This window comes from Perca fluviatilis, chromosome 13, assembly GCF_010015445.1.
Source record: "Perca fluviatilis chromosome 13, GENO_Pfluv_1.0, whole genome shotgun sequence".
NCBI classification, from domain to species: Eukaryota; Metazoa; Chordata; class Actinopteri; order Perciformes; family Percidae; genus Perca; species Perca fluviatilis.
Window position 1 is genome coordinate 15,420,865 of NC_053124.1, and position 27,582 is coordinate 15,448,446.

Here is a 27,582-nt window from a genome sequence, read left to right on the forward strand (position 1 = left end):
AAGAGGATCTGCAGCAGTGAGAGAGAGCTGTGCAGTACAACAAAAATATGGTGTTTTTTGAAAATTAAACCATGTAAACCTATTCTGGTACAACCTTAAAATACAATTATGAACCTGAAAATGAGTATAATATGGGCGCTTTAATGTTCCTGTCAAGCCTCACACACACACGCTGTTGACTGGGGTGGGACACAAGAAGTTGTCAGGAAGGCAGACGCAATCTTTTGGGCGTCACGGAAATTGTAGCCGGAGATAAATTGCTATGAGATAATGGGGCAAACACAGAAACTCTAAGCTTTTATCTAAATGAAAACAGGATTTCAGGTAATCACGTTTCAGATATATTAGTGTTTCATGTCTGCAGTTTAAGTGTGTAAGGTTTTAATCAGTTTACATTACTGTCTTTTTGCTGGAAAGCTACTAAATGGTGAAGTGAGAATGTTTAAATCAACTGCTGTTTCCAAGGTCAGGAATGAACTTTAAAACCTCAAGTTTTCATCTAGCTTTGTGACCACATTGCTCCCAGTAAAATGGTAATACTTTTTTTTTTAAGTAACTTTTAGTCACTAAAAGGATCTGAGGACATATGAGCTTGCCACTGGTGCACATCTTGTGCACAGCCTTAAGAAATACTGCAAACTATTTCTAATAATAACTCAAGCACAAGGCTGCAGAAGCTCAGTTTGTGGTACCAGCGCAATCCCGCGCGGACCAAGTATGGACTGGTAGCTGGAGAGGTGTCAGTTCACCTCCTGGGCACTGCCGAGGTGCTCTTGAGCAAGGCAAGCATTTTGTTTGAGGGTTCTGACCAATTACAGGAAGATGGAAAAACACTCAAAAAAACGTCCGACATTTTCCATTCCCTCCCTAGATGATTAAGATAGATGGTTCTAATTAGGATAAACTGATGTCACTTTTTATTTTTATCCAGTCAGGGTTATGGGGGTTTGTTGGTGTTGTAAAAGTGGGGAAATGGGTGAAATGTATCCTTACTGGTTGAACATGCATTATGTCTTGATAGCCTCCTAAAAAAGGTGGAATATTTGGAGAATAAAAGGTCAGGATATTACAGGGAAAATAAACTCAGTTTATATGGAATAATTGTTTTTTTAAAGTTGGAGTATAAGAAATAAATATATGTATGAGAAGACAAAAAAAAAAAAGTCTGACACTTTTCAATCTTGGGAGATGGGAAGGATGGGAGAGTCCATACACAAACCAATCAATTCCAAGTATAGAGAGATGCAGCTCATGTACAGTAGGTGAAGATGACAGGACCTAGTCATGTATAGTTCTTGCTTGCATAATTACAATGTGAAACCAAAACTAACCAGATCAAATGTATACAACGTAACAAAAATGTGAATCTTGGTTCGGTTTTATAGGTGTGAAAAAGCCCTTGATCAGAAGGTAGAGTTTTGGCCCTCAAGTACATTAATGAATAAACGTTCATGAACAAGAAGCCCTAAAAGTTAAAAATGATTACAGCTCACATGTCAACAGATCCATTCCATGATAACTGAGCACACTCCATGGAAATGAAAGCTGTGCAATACAGTTGAAAGTTCAGGAAAATTATGTACTGTATGTGGACAATAAGTTTGGATTTTTGTTTTTGTTTATGCGCGCACGCTACTTACTGCTGCCTGTTGTCTTTTCAGCTTGTCTCTGTACTCCTCCAGCTCCTGCAGGTTCAGCTCAGGTGGTAGTTTCTAAAATCACACATATACAAACATACTACCTTATTGTTCGTTTTACAATACATCCGCCTACAGTACACAGGTGAAAGCCCCCGAGTTTTTTATCAGTAAGACCTTCTTACTTCCAAATGATTCTACAGTTCAGCATAGTAAAAGTCCCTGCTAGGAGTGTGTCAGACAGGAAAATATTCAAAGTAGAACTTCAGAAGTATCTGAGTTCTAGGGCTCTAGGGCCATAGCAGGGATTTCTCTTATCTTGAGAGAGCTAATCTTTACTCCTGAGCATCTTCATTTTTCAAAAGATATCTCACTCTGCATTTAAAAAAGCTTAAGCTGGTTTCACTGAGGATATCTGTAGCTCGTCCTCGATTCAAAAAAACAACAAGAATTTGCTCAATAAATACACTTTGCCAGATCATAAGTAAGATTAGTCAAGTAGGTGGAGGGGTGTTATTTAGTAAACAGCAAACAAGTTTTGCTTAGGAAAGAAGATATTACAAATCCATGGCCCAAAGGATGATAGGTAATTACTTTCCCCTTGACTGAGAGTCTCATTTCAGATGGTGTAGCAATACCAAGATAAATCTAATGAGATTTCACACCCTTCCTCTGTTGAGCGGATGCAATCCATCAATCTGGACGTCAATGGTAGGCATGCAGCGGAGCAGAAGTGTAGGAAACAGCAGCTAAGGTGAAAAAGAGCTTCACCTCTGCCAGTCAGATGAGGTTCAAAGCGCAGGGAACAATATGTATTCACATCAGAAATTCAATATTGCTTTTATCAGAATTACTGAAATGTGTTGGGTTTGATGGAATTATTATTTTATGGAGGGAGCGTGGGAACTTGAGGGGGGGAAGGTCTTGTCATAATTTTACAAGTGAGTGGTGCTCATTCAAACAGACAGTATCTGACCTCCAGTTCGTGCTGCACCATGTCGAAGGAGTCGTTAGAAAAGTAGACCTCCTCGATGCTGTCGATGATCTCCTGCTCAGCCTGGGGGTCGATGGGCTGCTCCCTTAGCTCCCGCAACTCCTCCTAGAAGAGGGCGAGATAGATTGAGAGAGAAAGACAGTGAGAAAAAAAAAGAGAAAAAAAGAAAAGAAAAACAGAGCGTTAAATAGATGTCCTTGAAGTAACTTTATAAAGTTACAGACACCCTGGGACACAAACAGAAATGGGTCCAAAACAGAGAATTACATCATTTACTAAGTAATGAAAACAACAAACTAAATCTCGGATATAAACATCAAGAAAAATACATCAAAACAGAGAAATAGGGCAATACAGCGGGAAAATAAGAGAGGGAAAGAACAAGAGGATAACGGAGATAGGATTAGAGGAACAGTGGGTACATAGGAGGTCAAGGACACCAGCAGTAAGGGTGAAGGACAAACGGAAGAGAGGACAGAATAAAAATGAGGTAGAGAACAAAAAGGCAAGAAGAGGGAAAGAGGAGGTGTGCAGTGGGGGGGGGGGAAATTAAGAAAAACATTAATCACAGAGTTTGGGAGAAGATTGCAGCTTGTTTCGTTGCACAGCTGTCATGGGGGATGTCAGGGAGCCTTGAGAGGAAAGAAGAAAGGAATGACCAAAAGAATACAACAGGGATTCCCCCTCCAGAGCATCTCTGTGAAACATCAGAGGCTTATTGATTAACATGCTGTGCATCCATTGAGGCTTACTGCTGCAGTGAGACTTTTAGATGAAGGGTTTTAAATCCGCTTTCCCAAGGAGCCGAGATATCGTCACGTTAAAAGAAAAAGTTGCGTGCTGACTGTGTTGGCATTATACAATAAGAAAAAGTAGAACAAGACTAAGGCTGTGTCCCAAGTCACTCCTAATTTACTATACGAGAGCACTGTATTAGTGATAGACCGATTCTATCGGCCGGCCGATATATCGGGCCAATATTTGCGTTTTTCCGTGTTTCGGCATCGGGCCGGTACGCGGCTGCTGCGTTCACCGATAGTTTTTTCCCGGCATTATTTACAGACAGGCAGCTCTGTGTAGCTGGAGACCACCAGCACCATGGCAGTCTTAAATTACAAATCAAGCGCTTTATTTCAATGGCTACTTTTCAGGTTTATTGTTTTCTTAAATTAAAAAGGACATTTTGTGACGACCTGATTATATCAGTCTTATAATATGTCAGCAAGCAATGCATCATCAAGGCTGTGTTGTAGATGTTGATGAAAGCCTTTTACCCTTGCACAGTTAACAATTATCCATATGATGCACATTGCACACATAATTTGGGTGATATGAATGTAAGATGATTGCAAAAGTGACACTGATGTGTATTTTTTTTTTATTATATTTAAAGAAATGGCAGAGCAGATTCCGAAAACAAGTCCAGTGTGGCAGGGTGTTACATTTTTACGATGTAAATTGAGGGAGCAAAAGCAGTATCGGCTCCAAATATCGGCTCAAGAAAATCAGCAGCCCGTATCGGTCATCGGCTAAAAAAAAAAAAAAAATCCATATCGGTCAATCCCTACACTGCATTTACCCTTCAACATTTTATTTGTGCCTCCGAATTGAAATGTGTTGAATTGAGTGTGAAATGTATGCTCTTCTTCTTGTCCTTGTATATGCCAACAATGGAATGACAAAGTAGTGTCCATGGCAGGGCATCCCATTTTTAGAAATGCTAATATTACCGATGTGCGACTGTACACCTGTCAGTGATGATGCAAAATTATGTTTTAGAAGTGTCCAAATCCCATTACAGAGTCTACAGCCATGCTAGCCGTTCTGTGAGGCTGTAATTTAAGACACAGCGATGCTTTGAGGTGAATGCGAACGTCAATATGCTAACAGGACGATATTAAGCAAGTTACAATGTTTGCAATGTTCACCACCTTAGCATGTTTTTGAGACATTTTACTCATGGCGGTGCTAGAGGAAAAGCCAGGGGATCAGCAAAGTAATTAGGATTCATCCTCAGGGGGAACATTAGTCTCCAACCAACTGACCATCAGAGTCTAACAGCACATTAAAGCACAATGGCACTAAAAATAGACCGCAGGCTTGGGAAGGAGTTGAACCAGGATGGATGTGGGATTAAAGGATAAATGCCATCTATACGCCCCCTATATGCATTATTACTCTATCAAATAAAAATATAGAAATATTTATGAAAGATCTGCACACATCATTTCATATAGACTTCATGAGATAGCAGACACTGATCAAGAAAACCTTGTTACACACCTGCCTAACCACAAATATTTTCCCAGCTACTATCAGCAAGAAGCGTGCAGCAAGGTGATGAAGTGTGTCAGCAATGTAACTTAATCTGCTTTCATGGGTGAGAGTGTCTTGCTGAGTGACATTTATAGGAGAATGCTGCGGCGAGTCATTTTAATGTTCACAGTCAAATATAAATATAGACCAATCTAATTCAATTACACAAACCCTTTTATATACCATATATAAATGTTATACAAGGCAATTGGGCAGACAAAATGGTAATAAAGAATTTAAATGTGTGCCTGTGTGTGTGTGTGTGTGTGTGTGTGTGTGTGTGTGTGTGTGTGTGTGTGTGTGTGTGTGTGTGTGTGTGTGTGTGTGTGTGTGCGTATCTATCAGGTAAAGGAGTGAGCAAAGGCCCCGGGGGAAATGTGTGGGTGAGTTGTGTGAGATTGGGAAGGAGGGGTAGAGGTAGCAGATCACGCTCTGCCATCAAAAGGGTGGGTGGGAAATCAACTCAAATGAGAAGGAAAGCGAAAAGGGGAGGGCGAGGAATGAGGTGGATGACTCATTGGTAGCAAAAGTTAAAGCGAAAAGAAAGAGGAGGGAGCGAAACAAAAGACAATATGAAGCCACTCCAGTGTGGTTACAGCTATTCACCTCCCCTGTCTCACTGTCTCTCTTTTCCCTCTCTCTCCCACCTGCAGTGACGTTCGAAACTGGCAGTGACGTCCAAAACTCTAAACATCTTTAAGTGAACGACTCCTTGAGAAGCTAGTACCTACCTCTCTCCCGTATGCGTACCAAACTGTGCATATTCTCATCTGGTACACAAGGGTTTAACACCGTTGTCTTCCGGGACATTAGGACACAATCCCAGCTAACAGCAATATCCAGGCTACAGCACTGCTGCTCGGTTAACAAGTAATACTATTGGGTTATTACCTGGAAGTATGCAATTATTTTACCTTAACAGTCATTCTCCACTGTCTATCACTGAGCCAAAAGCAAGGGTTCCCTGTATCTGTGATATCATGCAGCTGATTTGTTACATATGAGTGCATAGGCAGGCCCTTGGAGATAATTAGACAACATCTTATCTCACAAACAAACCTGATTGGGTCACTTTAAGGCCATAACACATGAAGTGTCAAAGTGAGCTGTGTTGCCCCTAAAAATAGCTTGTGTGAACAAATGAAAGGTTATCAAACATGCCCTCTTCTTAGCTCAAGCCCCCCGCCCCCCTATCTTCAGAAAATACATACTGAAGGCACTCAGCCACTCACATTCATCCTAAACAATACTGAGCAAGTGATGCGCTCAGCCTGTGTAACTGAATGCTTTTTGTGTGAACAGAGAATTCTTATCAAATAAAACGTTGTAATGAGTGAACTGAGGGTGACCCCTGCTGGTGGGAAATACAAACTGCATGTACCTTGAGCAGGGTTATCTAGAGGAACTATTGTTTGCCTCAGGGAAACCGAAGCCTCCAGGAAAAAGATACAGATCCCTCAACAAAAGTTAAATAAAACATTTTTCAGCATCACGCAGATAGTTTGCACCAGCTTGTTTCAGAGCTTCACTAAACCTGTATCACACTTATATTAGGGCTGCAACAAACCATTATTTTCATCATGGATCAGTCTGCCTATGACTTTTTTACATTAATCAACTACAGTGGCTTGAAAAAGTATTCATACCCCTTGAGCTTTTCCACATTTTGTCACATTACAACCACAAATGTAAATGTATTTCATTGGGATTTTATGTGATAGACCAACACTAAGTGGTGCATAATTGTGAAGTGGAAGGAAAATGATACATGGTTTTCATTTTTTACAAATAAAAAAACTGAAAAGTGTGGCGTGCAAAAGTATTCAGCCCCCCTGAGTCAATACTTTGTAGAACCACCTTTCGCTACAATTACACCTGCAAGTCTTTTAAGGGTATGTCTCTACCAGCTTTGCACATCTAGAGACTGACATTTTTGTCCATTCTTGTTTGCAAAATAACTCAAGCTCAGTCAGATTGGATGGAAAGGGTCTGTGAACAGCAAGTTTCAAGTCTTGCCAGAGATTCTCAATTGGATTTAGGTCTGGACTTTGACTGGGCCATTCTAACACATGAATATGCTTTGATCTAAACCATTCCATTGTAGTTCTGGCTGTATGTTTAGGGTCGTTGTCCTGCTGGAAGGTGAACCTCCGCCCCAGTCTCAAGTCTTTTGCAGACTCTAACAGGTTTTCTTCTAAGATTGCCCTGTATTTGTCTCCATCCATCTTCCCATCAAGTCTGACCAGTTTCCCTGTCCCTGCTGAAGAAAAGCATCCCCACAGCATGATGCTGCCACCACCATGTTTTACTGTGGGGATGGTGTGTTCTGCGTGATGTGCAGTGTTAGTTTTCCGCCACAAGTTTTGAACTTCAATTTTGGTCTCATCTGACCAGAGCACCTTCCTCCACATGTTTGCTGTGTCCCCCACATGGCTTGTGGCAAACTGCAAACAGGACTTCTTATGGCTTTGTTTCAACAATGGCTTTCTTCTTGCCACTCTTCCATTAAAGGCCCGATTTGTGGAGTGCACAACAAATAGTTGTCCTGTGGACAGATTCTCCCACCTGAGCTGTGGATCTCTGCAGCTCCTCCAGAGTTGCCATGGGCCTCTTGGCTACTTCTCTGATCAATGCTCTCCTTGCCTGGCTTGTCAGTTTAGGTGGACGGCCATGTCTTGGTAGGTTTGCAGTTGTGCCATACTCTTTCCATTTTCGAATGGTGGCTTGAACAGTGCTCCGTGAGATGTCCAAAGCTTGGGATATTTTTTTATAACCTAACCCTGCTTTAAACTTCTCCACAACTTTATCCCGGACCTGTCTGGTATGTTCCTTGGGCTTCATGATGCTGTTTGTTCACTAATGTTGACTCTAACAAACCTGAGGCCTTCACAGAACAGCTGTATTTATACTGAGATAAGATTACACACAGGTGGACTGCATTTACTAATTAGGTGACTTCTGAAGGCAATTGGTTGCACTGGATTTTATTTAGGGCTATCAGAGTAAAGGGGGCTGAATACTTTTGCACTCCACACTTTTCAGTTTTTATTTGTATAAAAACTTTGCAAACCATGTATCATTTTCCTTCCACTTCACAATTATGCGCTACTTTGTGTTGGTCTATCACATAAAATCTCAATGAAATATGTTTACATTTGTGGTTGTAACGTGACAAAATGTGGAAAAGTTCAAGGGATATGAATACTTTTTCAAGCCACTGTATTTGTTTAAATAATAAAATGTCAGAAATTAGAGAAGGAAATGAATGTCACCATTCCAAAGCACCCAAGGTGACGGACCAAAAGTCCAAAACCAAAAGATATTCAATTTGCAATGATGCAAACAAAGACTGAAATTACTTGATCAATCCACTAATTGTTTCATCTCTAAATTACATTTGTGAAATAATTAAGGTCTAAGAAGCCATTTTTGAAAATCTTGATTCGAGCACTGCTTTAACACACAATACGATATTGTAAAGATGGAGATCATCAAAGGCTCTGTAGGGTTGAAGAGTTGAAAAGATATAGCGCACAACAACCTGCCAAGAAAATCCTTAAATCCGACTCGCAGAGGGACAGCCGCGGCTTCGAACACAACGGATTGGAAAGAGGAAAAAGGTTTGTTTGTTTGTTTTAGTGTGAACCCACAGAGCAGCTTACACCATTTCAGGAACCATGAGAGATTAACAAAATGAACAAAAACATCAAAGTCAAAGTAGGGCTGGGCAATATATCAATATTACATCAGTATCGTGATATGAGACTAGATATCGTCCTAGATTTTGGATATCGTAATATGGCTTAAGTGTATTTTCTTGGTTTTAAAGGCTACTTTACAGTAAAGTGATGTAATTTTCTGACTCTTCTAGCGGTTCTATCATTTGCCTTTTTATCTATAGTACTGATGATTATCTAAAATCTAATTGTGAAGATATTTTGTTAAAGCAACCCTACAATATCATCGCAATATCGTCATTGAGGTATTTGCTAAAGAAAATCCTGACATCTGATTTTCTACATATATAAGTGAAAGCCATTTGGAGTCATTTAAATAGAAAGAAAGAAAATAAAAATAAAAACATCTGCCAAGGTTGTGATTTATTTAAAAGGTTTTTGTGCAAATTTGCCTTTGCTTTACACATGAAATGACACACTTTACTTTGTATCTATGGAATGCTGTAGACCTCATTTTTAACATAATCTTTGAGATTATATCAGATTTAAATCTTGATTACGGTCAAACTGTTATTAAATTTAGGTCCTTGGCTCATTGTAAATGTGTAGAGGGCATCAGGTACCCAGCAGCAGGTCAAAAAGGGGGATCAGATTTTGTTTGAGATAACGGTTTCCCCTCAGGGTAAAATGCTGCTAGAGCCAAGAGTCTGACCTCTGTCTGCACATACAGTATATAGTCCATATCCTTGACGTTCCACTTCCAGGATTGATCCACTGCTGCCGGAAACTCTGCCAGATGTCACTCATTTAGGTCGGATATCCGTTGCATTGGGCTGGCTTTGTGTTAGCATTTTAAACTCCGGTGGATTTATGAGGACTATGAGGTACTAACACGATCGATCGATCGATATATATACACACAAGATGATATATATACACACACAAGATGATTGTGATTTGTTTAAAGAAATGCCAATAAACCAGAGCACGTTTTCCTCCCATGCCAGAATGCTATGTGGAGTAGCCAGACTCTCCTCCGGTGTGCTTTGGAGGAGGGTCTGGCAAAGCGAGACTAGCACATATATAACCAACTTGACATCTGTGAAAGGAGCCCAAATCAAATTTTCCAACTCAGCAGCTATGTAGAGTAACACTACATGGTAGAAACCATATTACCCATTTGCACCAGTCATTTCAAATTGATTAACTTCCGTAATCACCCAAACAGGAGAAAAAAACTGGTGGATATATCTATCAATCCATCTAATCTTGTGGAACTGAGAAAAAAAAAGTTGCAGAAAATATGTCACCACTTCCTGTTAATGACTACAGCATTCCAAAGTGAGGTGTCTCTGGTGATGTCACAAATAAAGCGGAAATTATTCATCGTTTGCTACATCAGCATGTCAGTCAGTGCGTATGTCAAACGGGAGCTTTGGATAAAAGGAGCTATGTATTCTATTTGTCTTTCCACACACAAATCTAGCGGCTAACGAGTCTTTGTTTTCCCTGCATATCACTCAAACACCATCAACCCTTCAAGTCATGGCCAAATAATGACTTGACAGAATCAATTCTCTATCATCCCTTGCATCAGTACTTCCCCCAATACAGTGAGCCAGATGTTTCTGTCAGCGCCTGCAGGATGATTAATGATGTGAATCATGGCTAAAATTGTTGGAAAGACACGACTGGTACCAAGCACTAAGTATCAGATTAAGTATAATGAATAATACACGCACGCAGTCAAGCACCTTGGTTTCAATCTCCTACACAAAGCAGTGTGTTAAGTAATGCAGTGTTGCCCACAATGGCAGTGGCCATGGCATTTGAGAGGATTATTCACCTTTAATCAAAGACGACCGTAGGATTCAGTGTATACAAAGCCTGTGTGTGTGTGTCCTATTTAATTTCCCTGAAAAGCCCTGCAGCACAGTACATAAAGGCAGTGCATTATAATCATCAAATAATAAGCCCTGTGTTTTGGCTGAACACACAGCAGACAGGTGTTTGCAGTACACACAGGAGACTTCATCTGGGATCGAGAGGTAGGCTGGGTTATGCATACAATCCTCACATCCATAAATCTCTCCCAATTTTTCTGTCTACTTATATTATGCTGCCTCACATCACATAAGCTAAACATAGCAGGTATAATGGGATTCCAGCATGAAAAAAGGTAAATATTTCAGGTCTGAAACCAGGGTGTTTGATGTCTGCATATCCAGATTGGCCACATCACCTGATACCAATCCCAAACCCAGGAGCGGGGGGGGGGACATGCATCCAATGAAAAGAAACTAATCTTTCCTGAGACACTCCCCTATGCTTTCATTCAAGCTCTAATTACACCTGGAGAATAAATGACTGCTCATCTTATCTGATCTTGATCCGCGCCATTGGGTGGTTTTCTGCAATAACAGGTTTGTAATAATAGAATTGTATATTGTCTACACTATTATGACACAACGACCTCAAAAGTATTCGATCATTAAATACTATTACTCATTCAATCTTTTTTTATCCACCATGAGCCTGCATTTGCTGTATATTGTGACAACAAATTGTTGTGTATGAGCCAGACTGGCTGAGGAGACAGACTGTGTTTAACACACTGCTCTGCCTTCTTCTTTTCTCATGGCAACAGGACTTTTGAAAAAATAAAAACAGATTGAAAACAAATTTGTCAAAACTGCATAGCTTCATCTTTCGCAACTCTCATAGATGAGTTGACAGAAAAGCACTTCCTTGTAGTCTTATCTTTAGCTGTGTTTCTACCTGGGCAGAAACTCAAATGGTACATCAGCAAAGCACACCACAAAGAAAGGTCCACTCACATCAAGGCCGAACTACGACAACAACAAGCAAAACAATGTCAACCCTTGAAAGCCCAAGTCTTTAGAAAGAGAGAAATTAAACGTCTGGTTGAATCAACCTAGCTGATATCACCCTGCACTGTGAATAAATGGAGTTGGTCACCTTCCAAATTGTACACAACCACATTAATGGAAGGTCATCACCACAAGGCAAAGTCAAAGCAAAGCCAGCAACTAGCAGTGCATTGGGGTGTAAGCTAGTAAGTGACTGTATAGAGCCACTCAATGGCTTCGCTCTGTCTGCTCTCGCAAATTGAATTTGTAGTGAATAATGACAAATGCTTACTGTGACTAAGCATGACAGATTGCATTTTCAAATGCGGCCATGCCAAAATGCTAAAATACTATTACAGCAGACCATATTTCTCACTTCTGGTGTTAAGATCAACGTGAAGTGTGACTTTAAGTGATATAAATGGGAGCATCACTCTCTTTACATTACTGCCTAGAAAAATCAGTAGATGTGATGTAACTGATGTAATTTGCAGGAAGCACTTCAGTGAATTATAGGGTGGACAAAGCTCTGTCTGACACATACAGTATACAATAAGTCTGGTGTTTAAATCCTAAACCATCCTGACACATTTAATTTTTTAATCACTAGCATCGAGATAACTGAATCTGAGTTAGATTGGACTTGGTTTCTACGAATAATATGCATAGTCAAGTTGCCCAAAATAGTTACTTTATATACAAAAGTACAGTACATAAGAAGACAGTTCAAAAGCACATTTACAAATGTGCAGATTCGGTTACCTTTCACTGTGTATTGAAAGAATTAAAGAACAGCATTTCTTTCAGTTGGTAACCAAAGTTTTACAGGAAGCATTCATATACTCAGATCTTACTACACAATGAAAACAGTTCAACATAGGACAGGTAGCTATTTACTATGAACTACTTGAACACGTCATTAGCTGTAACATGCCGCCCAAATGCATCAATCACAACAACAAAACTGAGAGCTACAGCTTCAGACTTGTCATGAAGTTTACCTTGCTCGGGATTCTTAGGTTCTCTACAGGACTGAGGTCTGCCATGCTTTCCTGTGGACTTTTCAGGCCCTGTCAAAATAAGAGCCACTGTTAGATTTCAAAAGCCCCAAAAAGTCAATTAAGCTTAACGGTTTTTACATGTGTAAATTAGCTAGTGCTCCCGTTGTCACACAGCTTGCTATTCATCAGCACACTACTGCATGCAGCAAAAAGTGGAACCGACGGGCAGATTTCTGAAAGCGATATGCTCTGTTGTATATTGGTGAACCAATGACTAACATTACTGCAGTGCAAGCGGAGAGCTTCCCTAACCGCCCAGCTCACTGTTGTGCCCTGTTGTTGTGATGGTCTAGCTAATGGTAAACTCTCACAACGGGCCGCGTGTATCACTGGCACACTACACGTGTGTTTTCTTCACGTGGGGTAGCTAAATAGTTCGTACTTGTGATGCAGTCGTTAAATAAGCTGCTGTTACTCGGGCTGAATGTGCCCTTTAATGAGCCAAACGAATGAGCTGTCAAATTAGCCAGCTAGCTTAGCTAGCTAGCTGTCCTGCTAGCTAGAAACAAACGGCTAGCAGTTTCGGTTTCTGCTTTGCTCACCTGCCGGGCCATAAGAGACTTGATTTTCTGCATCGTAAATCCAACTTGTGTTAGTGGACAAATAAATGAATAAAGTTACAGTTTTGTTTTGTTGTCAACGATGCGCCTCCATCACTACGAGAGGGAAGCCATAGTTGACCGTCACGTGACTGGTACGGCAGGAACCGGTAAATTCCAAAGCATGCTGGGAAATGTAGTTTTTATGATCTGTCGTGCTTGTGACCTACTATCAGACTCAGACCTCACTATCCGTGTAAAATATTTGAATTTAATTTAAAATATAATTAGTTCTGTACAAAAGAATAAGATTATATTCAAAAGTGGTGTAAAGCATTAACATTATGATATCTGTATTGCTGTCTTACACCACTTGATGGTAGTAATTTAACATCACAAAATAGAATATAAGACGGCAATGTTTATTTTGCCCTGAAAAATGTTACTCTCTGTTGTATCAGTCACCTGTAGGTATCAAGTGAGGCCTTTTGACATGTCACAGAAGGAAAAGCACAGGTGTAAACAATAAAATGAATTATGTGGGTTCTGGTATGGTGGGTGCTGAGACCCCGTCACACTGCATGGATTGGCTTCACTTGAATAGATCAGATCATTAATGTTATCAGCATCACTTGTGCTTGTCAAAATGTCAGCTGTGAAAAAGGCCTAATTTGTTCCACAGGTTATACTGAAATTACCCTGATTGACCTCATTACATAGCTGTATACACTTTTCTATATTCACAGTATTGGAAAGTAACTAAGTTAATTTAGTCAGTTAATGTCCTTACATGTAAGAAGAATGTTGAAAACATATGATCATCTTATAAAATATGATACATGGTTATAGATTAAACTTCCCAACAGTATAAAGTAAATCAAATCTGCTTTTCTTAAACTTGCTACATTAAAATGTTGCTGAAATGTTAGTGCATCAATAAAAATAACCCAATGGTATTATATATTGTAATAATATCACACTGACAATGGCCATTGTTCTGCATAATCAGTTTTTGTGCTTTTTTTTAATGGAGTAGCTTATTTTATAAATTAAGGATATTGTTTCACAACTGTCTGTATCTTCTGTATGCTATGTGACACTTTGTTGTTTATACTGTAATCAAGTACATATAATTTAGTCTCAAACAGGTTAAGGTTACCAATATATAACTTTAATATATAACACCATTTTTGGTGTGGCTGCATTATTTAGCAAACCACTTTTCCTTCTGTGATAATGTCATCATGTCATGCCATCCACAACTCAGTGCCATGTACTCCATCTCTGCCAAGTCATTTAGACCTGGCTCTGCATTGTAAACTGTTCAGAATAATTACAAAAAACAACACATGCAGACCTATTCAGCCTGTTTTGTAATTGCCCCCTGGGTGTTATTTCAAGCAGCCCTTGGTTAAAAGCAGGCAGCACGCAGCAGACAGCAGGCACTGTGAGCTTTAGTTCCTGGTTAATTATCCCTCCGGCTATTTCCCAGTCAAATGAAGGTGAGGTATCTCTCCTTAGGTGAATTTACTCCACTGTTGTTTGTTAGGCAGTCATCCACAGTGAGGAGCCTCCCTTAAAGCATACACTGAGACGGAACAGATGGCAACCTCTACCCGGAGATGCCACCACAAAGACACTGCACACTTAGTTGGTCAGTTCGTCAGCTATAATTAGAGATTCAATAAACTGCTTGTTGTTTTGCAGGGGAGCAGGTCTTGACAATTTATTATCCAAAAAACATACAAGTGTAATTATTTGTCTTGATAGCATATATTGGCAATGTTGTAAAGTAATATATTTGTGTGATATGTATCATTCAAAGTCACCAGTTTTCTCTGGAAACAAACCACCTGGGTGCCAAATCAATTCAAATGTATCTTTTTAGGAGTTTTAAAAGTTTCAATACTAGATCTACTAGCTTGTAATTTGGGTATGTTTTGTGCTACAGCATTTGACATGAATTTCAATGGAAGCACTCATCACAGTAGTGACACAATGGGGACAACAAAACACAAAAAGCTGAATCTAACAGAAAGCAAACTGCTGCCTTTTAATGGTACATTCAAGGTGGAAAAATAACAGAAACAATTCTGACCTCTATTTTTTAAACAAAACAACTTTTGTGTCTGATAGTATTAACTCTCTTTTACATACACACACGCAGAAAAGAAAGCACACACGTTTTCATCTACTCGTGACAAGTTGTCAGCAGGAGCAGGTGGAGGGCACTCTGCCACATGCTGAACCATCCGTCTGTTGCTGCCTGTCTCCATATCCAGCCAGGTACACAGCATACCAATGCAACAAAGCTGAGAGAAGCGAGCACTCTGCAGCAATTTGGAGGCAACAAATACAACTCGAACACTTGTGAGAAGAGAGATCACAGCCAAGACATTGGACAAAGACTTACTGTGAGGCAGCAGACATCTTTGCTGGCTTCAGCTATTTATTTATTTTTCTAAGGATCTGTGATTAGGAAAATGTTCATTTCAAGCCCTGACAAAAATGAAAAATACAAAGAAGTGCAAATATAAATGAAGGAATGGCTAAAATTAAGTTATAATATTTAAAAAAGGCCCAGAATAGTAAACAGTTATATCTTTAATAAAGTACAAAACAAACATGTGAATGCAAACTATACAATCATTTGTTTTATAATATAATAATAATTTATGAATCATTATTCCTATGTCTTGTTTCTATTCAGCATTTCATTATATCGATGTTGAGCAGGGAAAAATGCTACATTTGTGAAAATGGGGTTAAGTGTTTCTATAAATAGATTGGAGCAAAACATAGAAATAGAATAATATTTATAAAGAATCTGGAGTATAATCCATGTACAATATTTACAATTAACCTAAACATATTTCATATAAGAAATGCATTCATTATAATACTTGTCTCGCAAAACAGACTCTCATTGGCAGGAATGTTAAATAAGAAGCATATTAGTGAAATGGCAAATAAAACCTTAGTATTCAAAATTAAACATATGCTTTGAATAGTTTGGGTACCTTGTCGGTACCTCATAATATCATCTAACTTACTTGGTGTAATATGACCTGAAGTGATCTTAATTTTTGAACGACAAAGGCAAACCAGTTTCAAATACAGTTATACTTTCACATAAAAAAACTAATTTCAAGGCATACTTACACTTTCATCTCACAATAATGTCAGCAAATGTCATTTAACATCTGTCCTAAACTCTGGACAGTAACAGTGCACGATCAGGTTGTGTACTCACACAAGTCTCCATCCTCCCTTGTGCAAAAAAAATAGGCCCGAAAAAAACAGTGTTCCAGGCTTTGATAACAGAGAATAAAGCTACACAGGAGTCTTCAAGTGAAATCACTGTAAGTTCCATCTCAGCTCTCCAGCTTATTACTTAAGCAAACTGTGACTTGGGGTTTCAGGAACGTGTCTGATCACATCGTAGATAGTGGTGTGCATATCCTGAACTGACTCGAGGCGAGCCAGAGATCTGCACGATGCCTGCAGGACAGTTGCATAGGAACATTAAAAAACCACAAGCAACTTTTCAACAATAGACAAAAAAGCTGCTTCATTACTGAATCCATGTCAATATACAACATGGTAAATACCTGTGCAGATTCCATCTTCCCAGGTATGGAGACAAACTCGTAGATGCCAAAGTCTTCTGTTGCATCTTCATGACCTGTTGATAGACAGGCCTAAATATCAGACCAGTGCGTCTGTATCTATTTTGAGTCCAACTTTACAGTAACATGATGAATGTAATGACACCATAAAAGCTTTTCAGCTGGACTCAATGAGATATTCTTGACCTTGTTTACTTTTCTGCTTTAAACTCATACCAACATGATGTAGACAAACGGTACTCTATATTTGGGGGGGATGCTTGACAAGCAGGTAAAAACATCTGTGAAAGGTGACCTATTATATACTGTTTTCAGATTCATACTTGTATTTGGGGATTCTACAAGAACATGTACATGCTTTAATGTTCAAAAAACACTTTATTTTTCTCACACTGCCCATGGCTGCTGCACCTGTATTCACCCTCTGTATGAGACGCTCTGTTGGAGCGCCTGTCTCTTCAAGCCCCCCTCCCATATAAGCCCAGTCTGCTCTGATTGGCCAGAGTATTTCCTCAGAGTTTCTTGGCATCTCCACTGTTGTTGCACTCAGCATGGGGCAAGCAAAATTTTCCACATTGTGGAACAATAGTTTATCTTATCTTCAGGCTCTTCGACTTGAGCGTACGTTCTGTGCGTGCAGATAAAGGCTTTTTAACCATATATGACACAACCGGACATGTTCCGGCAGTAATGTGACCCAAAATTGGGGAGACATGAACAACATTGGTAGCCAAGATTACAGCTTCTCTAGCGTTAGCATGTATCTACAGTACTTGTGACAATAAACACTGCAGTAACGTTAGCCTAAAAAAAACGCTTCAGTAGCCTGCCTGGAGCAAATGACCAATCATAGAAACCCAGCCCTGTCTGACGTGACACAAGAGTAGAAAACAACATTGAAAGCGAAGTGTTCAAAACATTGGGAAATCTGAGGTTTTTGCTCACGGTAATTCTCTGAAATACGTTTACCTCATTATTTATTTATTATTAAACATATGTTTTACGTGAAATTCTGACATTGTAACATTATAGATATAACAGAAAATATGGAAAAGCATAAAAGATCACCTTTAACAAGCAGTAGCTTACCTGAACGATGTGGTCGTTTCTGCTCTGTAAGCGGTCTACCAAAACAGGCAAATAAAGCTATTAGTTGAAGCATACATACTACTAAAAATGCTATTGTTCATGCCTGTATTAATTTCATATGCAAGGCTCTTACCTGTTGTAAATGCTCATAAGCACTGTTAAAAGAGACAGAGGGAAATAATTATTTATAAATACAGAAATGACAAGTTCGCTTAAAGGTCCCATGGCATGAAAATTTCACTTTATGAGGTTTTTTAACATTAATATGCGTTCCCCCAGCCTACCTATGGTCCCCAATTGGCTTGAAATGGTGATAGGTGTAAACCGAGCCCTGGATATCCTGCTCTGCCTTTGAGAAAATGAAAGCTCAGATGGGCCGATCTGGAATCTTGCTTGTTATGAGGTCATAACAAGCAAGATTACCTCCCCTTTCTCTGCTTTGCCCACCCAGAGAATTTGGCCAACCCATGAGAGTGAGGCATCATGGCTTTCAAATGAGCAAAGTGGCAGTTGGTCAAGGCCACACCCCCACCCACCACCTTGCCCCTCACTCTCTCCTCCTCAATAGCTACAGACACAGAAATGGCACATCCTAAGGAAAGCTCATTGTGGGACTGGCTCTAGTGGCTGTAATTCTGCACCAAGGCTGAATTTCGGGAAAGAGACTTCAGATACAGTATTAGGGGACCACTAAGGTCTATAGAAAAGCATCCAAAGAGCACCATGTCATGGGACCTTTAAATGCAAATGCAGTAGACACTTTGCCCTGGTTAGCTTCAGTTTCACTGACATTTGCAAGCTCTTTGCATATTTGATTAACCTCAATGTGTAAGATCTCTCAAGCCGTTGTTATCTTACGTATCTCAGCGTTCAACTTCTGACAGGTAGATTTCAAACATGGAACATGTTAAACAGGTTGCAAGACTAACTCTGAGGGATGATCTCACATTATTAACAAGAACTGCTGCTAGAAAAACACCTGTGTCAAACAGCAGGATAATACATTATCTTACCTCTCTTAGGATGGCAGGTTCTCCTGAGGAAGAACAGCAGTATAAAGCCAATGAAGAACAATGAGCAGACAGTAATGGCTGCCAGAGGGGAAACAGAGCTGCCCTCTTGGGTGTGCTTCTCTTTCCCTGTAAACAAATACAGGAGGGGTAATGATATTAACACTTATTGTTAGCCAAACTGGCTCTTGGGATGGCAACTTTGGTCCAGACTGTAACAACTCAACAACTATTAGTTGGATTTCCATGAAATTCTGTACACACATTCATTGTCCCCAGAGGATGAATCCTAATGGCATTGTTGTCTCCCTGACATTTCCTCTAGCACCTCCATGAAGTTGAATTTTGATGTGAAAGATTTTGACTTTCAGATGGATTGATGTTCTTATATTCAAGGTCTCTACCCTAGAAGATATGTTTGAATAACTTTGGCGATAACTTTTCTTCTAGCGCCATCATCAGGTCAATTTGGATTTGCCCAAAACTTAGTTTTATGACCGAATACCTGCTAAACTAATGACATTCCCATCAGCCTCCGCTGTAGATTAGCAAATAATAATTAGGAAATGTTAGCATGCTACTAGGCTTAACTAAAATACAACCTGTAGCCTGCTCATGTTAGCATTTAGTTTAAAGCACCAGTGTGCTTAAATCCAGCACCATACAGCAGCTAGCGTGGGTAGTGTTATTAAAAGGTTAGTCATGCGAGGATTCTCTGGTAACGTCAGTAAGACATTTTGATGTCAATAAAAAATGGATGCTGTCATGACTTCTGTTGACTCAATAAACACATTACAAATCATAGCCAGTATCAGCAGTATCCATCAGCAAGCCTTTCTCAGTATCACCTAGACAACATATCAATGTCACATTCGGCACACAGAAACTCCACATGCTATAAAACTTAGTCAACAAATACAACAGCTGTTATCCACTGTTTACTTTCCCAGCCGCTGAACTTTAATACAGGCTGCAGGCGCTGGAACCTAGCAACAGTTTCATAATAGCCATGTAAATTTCATGGTATAAACTGGTTTCACTTTTTACCTGTTGTGCACACACTGCCCCGTATTTTAAAACCTACATGTTCCCAAATCTGGCCATGGTGGTTGTCATTGTCAAGACATATCTCTCATAGCTCATAAACCTCTTCTGCTTTTGGCATGACACGCTGTTTACACAGTGTTTATCTCAGAGGATTCCCCAAATCTACCCACGCTCTGCTCTTTCTTGCCATGTTCCACCCTCTACCCACCTGTTCCTAAGCTGGCCACCACCAGAGTGAACTGGGCCTCGTCCTGCTTTTGGGTCACATTGTTGAAGGCGCGGCACAGGTACTCTTCAGCTTGGGCCAGTCTATAGGAGAGCACTTCCAGCCGCGGGCCCTCAGTGATGACCTGGGTGGCGTTGCGGCTCTTAGCGATCCAGACGTAGCTGTTGGGTGGGTTGGAGTCAGCCTGGCATTCAAAGAAGACCAGCTCTCCAGGGTTGATGGTGAACACTTCTCCCGTTCGCAGGCCCTGGCCTGAGTTCACCTCCAGGTTGTAGGGGCCATCTGCAGGGGCAAGAGTGGGTCAGGGAACATGTTTGCTTCTGATATGGCGCTTATTATACAATTCAATTCAATTTTCAATTTTACGGAATGTTTACTTTTTTATGAAGTCCCTCCTGTTAATGCATCATGGGGCAGCAGCAGCCAACATATTCTGATTACAAGGTCATAGGTTGGATCCACAGTCTAGCAAAATAAGTCAAGGTGGGGAAATGAAAGAGCAGTGCTTGCCCTTAAACAAGTCACGTAACCAACCAAACAGCTCCAGTGGAGATGGTATAACAAGATACGGAAATAATTTCCAGAAATGTTTTAGTAGTAGTTTAAGTAGATGTTAATATAATTTGGTACACTTTTGGCAAATAATCATGAGATTGTAAATAATATGAGCAGATTTGTTTCATGCTAACAACAGTAGTGTCTCCCTATGGCATGTTTAAGCCATGTAGTTAAGTAAGATATTTGTTTTAAGTCTGTTACAATAGACTTCACTGCGTGACATGACACGAGTAGCCTTAGTGGCAATCCAGACATTGCAGTTCTAATGTCATGCATCTAAAGTCAATCCGTCCATGAACACTTTTAGTTCTTCTAGTGACATAATCAGTTTGAATGTGTATGTGACTTGTTTCAGATAGATAGATAGATAGATAGATAGATAGATAGATAGATAGATAGATACTTTATTCATCCCAAAGGAAATTTTAGAAAAGTTTCAGACTAGAAACCTGATATTGAAAAAATATATATCAGTTGTTGTCAGCAATACATTAACATAAGTAAAGCATCTGACTGGAATAGAAACTGAACATGTTCAAACTGAAAGTATTTTAACTGATAGTAGCGTTTCTGCTTTCTGCAGGATACTAGTGAAGGCTAACACGAACATGATCTGCCAATTCAAACAGAAATGATGGCAATGCTAAATGTACTAGTTCTGCAGCTCTCTGTGCCAAGTTATTAACTCACTCACAGTTTGAGCACGCTGGCTGAAGGGATGGGAAAAAAGTATGTCACACAATATATACTATGTATATCCTTTGCGTCAATACAGAAACATCAGTTTTGTAAAAATGAAAACATATTCAAATGAATTCATTGAATGATTATACATACAGTATGTTCTTGGGTACACCCTCAGACTCACAAAACCAGGCCAGTTCATCAGTGTATCTACACACTTTATGGAAGAACAGAGGAGCTCTGTGAGATTAGTCTGCTCCCATGCAAATACCCGTAACAGTCACATGTTTTCAGTTGTCAGAAAGTAGTCTGATCTAACAGACATTTATATAACCTAATACAGTGCAAAGAGAGCACATAAACTAAAATAGATATTGATATTAGTACAGTAACTTTGTGACAAACACACCCTACAGTCAAATGTTTTTGGAGAAAAACACAAAATACATTGTACAAAATAATTGAAATTAAAAAAAAAAAGGGGTGTTTGTGGTTTGTTTTTTTTTTTTTTTTTTTTTTTTTTTTTTTTTTTTTTAATAATAATTTTTTTTTTAAAAAAAAAAACAAAAAATTTTTTTTTTTTTTTTGTTTGTTTTTTTTTTTTTTTTTTTTCTGTTTGGTTCATTTAGGTTTATCCTGCCTAATTTTACAAGTTAACAACAGCTTGTAAAATGAAGATCACACCTGCCATGTTGGAGATTTTGGCACCAGGGAGGTAAAACAAAATCTAATTCCAGTCCCTGTAATATTAGCCGAGCATTATAGACTTCTATTTGCTGTAAATGGTCATTTCTGGTGTTAATAGCAGCTACTTTCACATGAAATAATTGATCAAAGTGATCAGCATTTTATTATGCTAGACTTTTTGAGCTTGAGAAGCAGCTGGCTATGAGACTTCCATGTCCTTTGTATTATAAAACACTGAAGATTACATTCTCACAGGAAATGCACCACGTTGCAATTCTATGGGAACTGATTGGGTACTAGATGTGCAGTTGCAGGTGGTCTTGGTGCAGGGACAGAGAAGTAAAAGAAGAATACAGATATACAGTATCTACTCACAATAGACATTGAGTTCCACGGCCCTGCTGTGCTGACCCTGGCTGACAGCGTTGCTGGCCACACAGTGGTAAGTTCCCTTGTCGTCTTTTCTCACAGGATTGATTAACAACGTAGAGTTGTCTTGGGAGAAGTGGTATCTGTCACTGGGGCCAAGTGTGACGTTGTCCCTTAGCCAGTGGAACACAACTCTTGTTCCTCTTTCGACAGAACAAGTCCAGGTTACGTTTGCCTTGTCCTCAACAACTGCATATGATGGCCTCTTCTCAATGACAGGAGTGGACACAGGGACTGAGGGGGGAAAAAAACAAAGAATTCAGAGCTGAATCCATAGATGACATCCATCTGGTCATTATGACATGTGATAGGAAAACACTCACCATCCACTGTTACATGCACAGTTCTCTCCTCCTTTATAACCAATCCTGTCTTGTTATGAAACGCTATGTTGAGTTTCAAGTAGTAATCCCCTTCATTGTCCTGGTTTAATTTCAGGATTAGCAAAGACACATTGGGTTCTCTAAAGAGCAGGTGGTTGCGGTACGTCATGTCAGGGATTGAGGTTTCTTTGGTAAACGTCACCAATGTGGTTCTGCTGCCGCTTGGCCTGGTGTAGGACCAAGTTCCCTGGATCTCAACGTCATCTAGTGGGAAGCGCGTCTCAACAGACAGGAGCATTGACTTCCCTTCAATACCATGATGGACAGATGAAGGTATGTGGATTAACTCAGAGCTGACTTCTGAGTTGGTGAAGTTGGCAGGAAAAGGTAGAGGAGGAGAATAAGGGAAACAAAGAGAGTTATTGCACAATCGCTGTAGGGTAACTTGTTGATCATGATTTAGAATAATTAGGTCATTTTATGGTTGAACGCACGCAGTGCTTCCATGTCTATAGACTGTCAGTAAGTTACTGAGTGTTTCCGTTCCTTAAGTGTCCATTTTCCCCTGTAATTTAAAAAAGGGTTTGGAGATCGATGCCACAATTTAGGTTGCCAATATCCCATAGCTATTTAAATGTGAAAATGTTCATGTCAACAGTTAATGTATTCAGTGTTTCTCATTAAACCCAAACTAAATAATTATTTGGGGTTAGCAGCTCATTCAGGTAGGGTGACCCATGTGCATTTTCAGTGGTAGTGGAAATTATTTGATAAAATGCGTTAATCCAGCCTGTCCTCTTGTAGTTATTGAGAAGGATTATGAAAGGTGATGAAAAGCTATCTGCCATTTCAGCCTGCAATAATTTACTTTTTGCAGCGCAACAAGCTGTAAACACAACATTGACATATTTATAAAATTGGTATGGCTAATGCGTTATCAAACAGTTGCCTATTGCCCATTTGTAGTTGTGTTTTTTTGCCACTGGAAAGAAATTTATTTCCAATATTCACTCTCCTTTTAGCTCTGTTTAAGTCTCCACCAATTCCTGAGAGAAATATCTGGCTTTTCAGCTGCTAAATGCTATGTTCACCAACTAGTCGCTAGCTTTGTCTCTCTGCCATTTGGTGCTGAGCAGGTAGCATACAGACAGTTTTTTTTTCCACAGAAAAAGCTGCCTGCTGTATACGGAAGTAATGCAGATGAGAGTAGTGAGAGTGAACCAAAACAGTTCTTGGAAGTAAAACCAAAACAATGAAGCTGAAAGATGCTAAAACTCTCCATAGAATGGTAATGCTCTGCTGGCTTGTCACTACAAGAGATCCCTTATACATTACACATAGTTATTCTGTCTTTAAAATATTGATTAAGGCAGCTTTAATAAGATAAGGCAATACAATCCTACAGTTACAGTATGTGTATACCCAACAAAGATATAAATATCTATGTTGGGTATACAGATACTGTTTACAAAAAATACCTAGACAAGACTTAGACACCCTTTTATACATACCATATGATAGCAACCATAACACAGATAAAAAAAAACTATTTAATATATTTTGAAACATATATGGCACATAGTTTTTTTTTTTTTTTTTTTTTTAATTTAATAAAATTTTTTTTTTTTTTTTTTTTTTTTTTTTTTTTTTTTTTTTTTTTTTTATTTTTATTTTTTTTTTTTTTTTAAAAAATTTTTTTTAAAAAAAAAAAATTTTTTTTTTTTTTTTTTTTAAAACTTAGTTAGGATTTTGCATATATTTGCTATATTGTAAATTACAGTATCTCTGATATCTCTGATTAGATGGAGTGATGGTGAAACTATGAAAGCAAAACAGGGCTATTTTCATTTAAAGATTAATCCAGTTTTGTTGTGTCCGTCTAATCTCATAATGTATATCCTAGTATTCAAATTGCCCAGGTCCTGAAACTGTAGTGAGTTAATATTGACTCAGCTCGATACTGAGTGGCATTGTTGTCACAAAAGGACGAGGCCTGTCTCTTTGATACCAACTCGCAAACCAAGCACTTGGGCTGTATGAAATAACTAACAGTTGATCTATTGCACCTTGCAGTCTGTTAAAGCACTGGCTTGTTGCCATGGTGGTTTATTCGCTGGTAACCAGCTAAAAAACAACTCGGAATAAAAACACAGAGAGTAGAAGGAGTTGTGGTTGTTTTTCAGTACCTATTGTCAGTTCAACTGGACGTTTTGATCTCATATATAACTATAAATGTGCTTACTCAGTATGTTGTACAGTTAAAATTGCCATTCTTTTCTACATTACATCCCTGAGTTCAATCATTACAGCAATATCATATCAGATCTACGACCTGATGGTTTTATTTGAGAAGACATTTTTGACATCTTCACTTTCTGGGTATTTTCTTGACAGTTTGAAGTTAAAAATTGAGGGAATGTGTGTGGATGCCAGGTTGAGTTAAACGGCAGCATGTGAGTAGGCAGTTACTGTGAAATAAACTCACTACAAACCTCTCACTTTTCTCTAACTTGTGTCCCTTTGTCTCACTTCTTCGTTTTTGGATGAGGTTGAAAAAATATTCATGAAAGACTGTTAATTATCTATATGATTTCACACCACTTACTGTATGTGTGTTATGTCTCATGCAATAAAATCCTGAATGAAAAATGGGAACCTCAGAAAAATTATTTTTATTCTTTCCTTCTAAAGCAATTTTCAATCTTTAATCTCTTTTTTTTTTTTTTTTTTTTCTCACCCACCCACCCCTCTGGCCGATTCACACTTCCTCCTTGGGGACATCCAGCTGGTGTCAACCAGGTCCCTGGTGACCCATGTTCCTTATCACAATAGATTCACTGTGTGTCTGGTGTCATGTCCTAAATAATGCAGATACCCCGTCGACACGTTCCACTCTTACAGGGTGTGCCTTTTTTTTTACACCAGCTGTGATCCGGCGAAAAGGCAAAATGAGGAGTGTGCTGAACCCGCTCCTTCACTGTTGTCCCCATACAACACGGATATTGTTGTGGTGATACCGACGAGATTACAGTGACAATGGCTTTTGAGGAAAGAGGATATCTTTATTTAGTGGACAGACACACACACACACACACACACACACACGCACACACACTCAAACTATTGTGTGGAGACCCACAAGCACCTGCCTCTTATCACCCACACACACACATCCAAGTTGTTTAGATACTAAATAAAGTCTCCCGGTGCGTGTCCAAACGCCACCATCTTCTCTCCTCTTTCAGATAAGACAAATAGTTCTCCTCAAGGAGGGTTGATGATGAAGCAGGTGAGAGTCCATGTTTTAGGGATTTTTCTGTTAGGTTTATCTGGTCATGTGAGGAACGCGGGTACATGTCTATTATCACTGAGTCACAGAGCTGTGGCCTAGGTCACTTCTTCTTTCCACTGACACCCTCCATATGTCTTTACGATACAGCAACAGTAGAAAAGCTAATCCTGTAAAGTCACACGGCAATGGCTATGGAAAGGACATGCAAAACAAACCAAGATAGACTCTAAAAGGAGCGCTTTAAAGACTCAAACTTACATTGAAAAAGGCTGAAAAAGAATAGGATACTTCAGTGTAAAGAACTTACCAACTTATAGTTTTGCCCGAAATGTTACAATATTAGAATGCAGTTGAACTTTTTAAAATACAAAAATATATAGTTATTGTCCTTGAATTCACTTCACTGCTTTTACATTTTCCAACCCAGTTTCATTACTGCTTCTCTGACCTGAACCCTTTCAATAAATAAAGGATTTCACAAGTGAACATTTTGTTACTGTGCACCACAAAAGAAAAACTTCCCCAACTCACCCTCAGTTTTACCCTGCCAACCAAGCAAACACAGCAACCACAGTAACTGCCATAGCTGCACCAACGCAACACTGACAACTCAAGCAACACATCCCTGAACGCTCACCTGTTAGGACGAAGAGAACAGAGCAGACATAAAGCGCTGTTCTTCCTGTGGCCTCCATGGCATCTTATCCTCTAGGGATATTTCTGACGGGCAGGCAGGCAGGGAGTGAGGGATGTAGGAAGGAGGAGAGGAGTGGAAGAGAGAGAGGTGGAGGAGGAAGAGGAGGAGAGAAATGTGACTGGTTGTGGTGACAACATTTGCTAGGGAAATAAGAGGAGCTAGCTTTAGACTGCATGCAGCCAGGCCCCTCCCATGTGTGACACCAGGAGGAAGAAGAGGTCCACCTGGCAGAGAGACAGCACAGCATGGTCCTCACACACACACACACACACACACACACACACACATATATATACTCAGCTGCCCTAAGGCACTCTGGTGAGTCTTTACATTATAATACACCAGCTGTCTGCTGCTTCAGTCACCTCAGGCTGTGAAACAAAGAAAATGCAGGCAGACAGAGAGCGCTTGACCACTAACGTCTCTCAGTTTGGTTAAGTTACAGAGTCGTCAGTGGATGCAACGGTCAGCAATCAGCTTCTCATCAGTAATTGTTTAGTAGTCTAGAAATTAGAGGACAAAAAGACAGAGACTCATACTGGGGTAAACATATAGGGACATGTTGTTCTGACACTGACATAATGCAATAATGACTTTTCAGAATGCCTTCAAGATACAGACTCATCGAGACCAGATAGACATATAATGACGTCATTTTTACATAATTTTCAGCCCTCTGGGAGACACTGTGAAGGAAACATTATTCCATGACGGAAAAGCAGAGGGAAACCTGTCGTTAATTCTTGTCTCACAAGTTGTTTGCATCACTGCAAAACAAAGACTTGTTTGTGCCACAGCCAATGTCTGTTTTACTATA

General features: G+C 39.5%; 2 protein-coding genes across 3 annotated transcripts in view; both read right to left on the bottom strand.

Annotated features, from left to right (window-relative positions):
• vps50 (VPS50 EARP/GARPII complex subunit) overlaps positions 1-13,250 on the bottom strand; it is a 133,803-nt gene extending 120,553 nt beyond the window's left edge. For both annotated transcript variants that reach the window (XM_039820298.1, XM_039820297.1), the window contains exons 1-4: positions 13,098-13,250; positions 12,496-12,564; positions 2,614-2,736; positions 1,641-1,712 (exon numbers count right to left, since the gene is read on the bottom strand). In XM_039820298.1, coding sequence (XP_039676232.1) covers positions 1,641-1,712; positions 2,614-2,736; positions 12,496-12,564; positions 13,098-13,130 — 297 coding nt within the window. In that variant the 5' untranslated portion in view covers positions 13,131-13,250. The remainder of the gene's footprint in view (positions 1-1,640; positions 1,713-2,613; positions 2,737-12,495; positions 12,565-13,097) is intronic.
• A 1,873-nt stretch (positions 13,251-15,123) lies between these two features.
• hepacam2 (HEPACAM family member 2) lies at positions 15,124-26,866 on the bottom strand. Its single transcript, XM_039819182.1, has 9 exons — positions 26,706-26,866; positions 22,777-23,136; positions 22,400-22,687; positions 20,078-20,377; positions 18,826-18,951; positions 17,946-17,967; positions 17,813-17,847; positions 16,706-16,779; positions 15,124-16,595 (listed from the first exon to the last, which is right to left on the bottom strand). Exons 1-9 carry the CDS (start codon positions 26,761-26,763, stop codon positions 16,485-16,487), a joined length of 1,374 nt encoding a protein of 457 aa, XP_039675116.1. The 5' UTR covers positions 26,764-26,866; the 3' UTR covers positions 15,124-16,484.
• Positions 26,867-27,582: the final 716 nt, after the last annotated feature.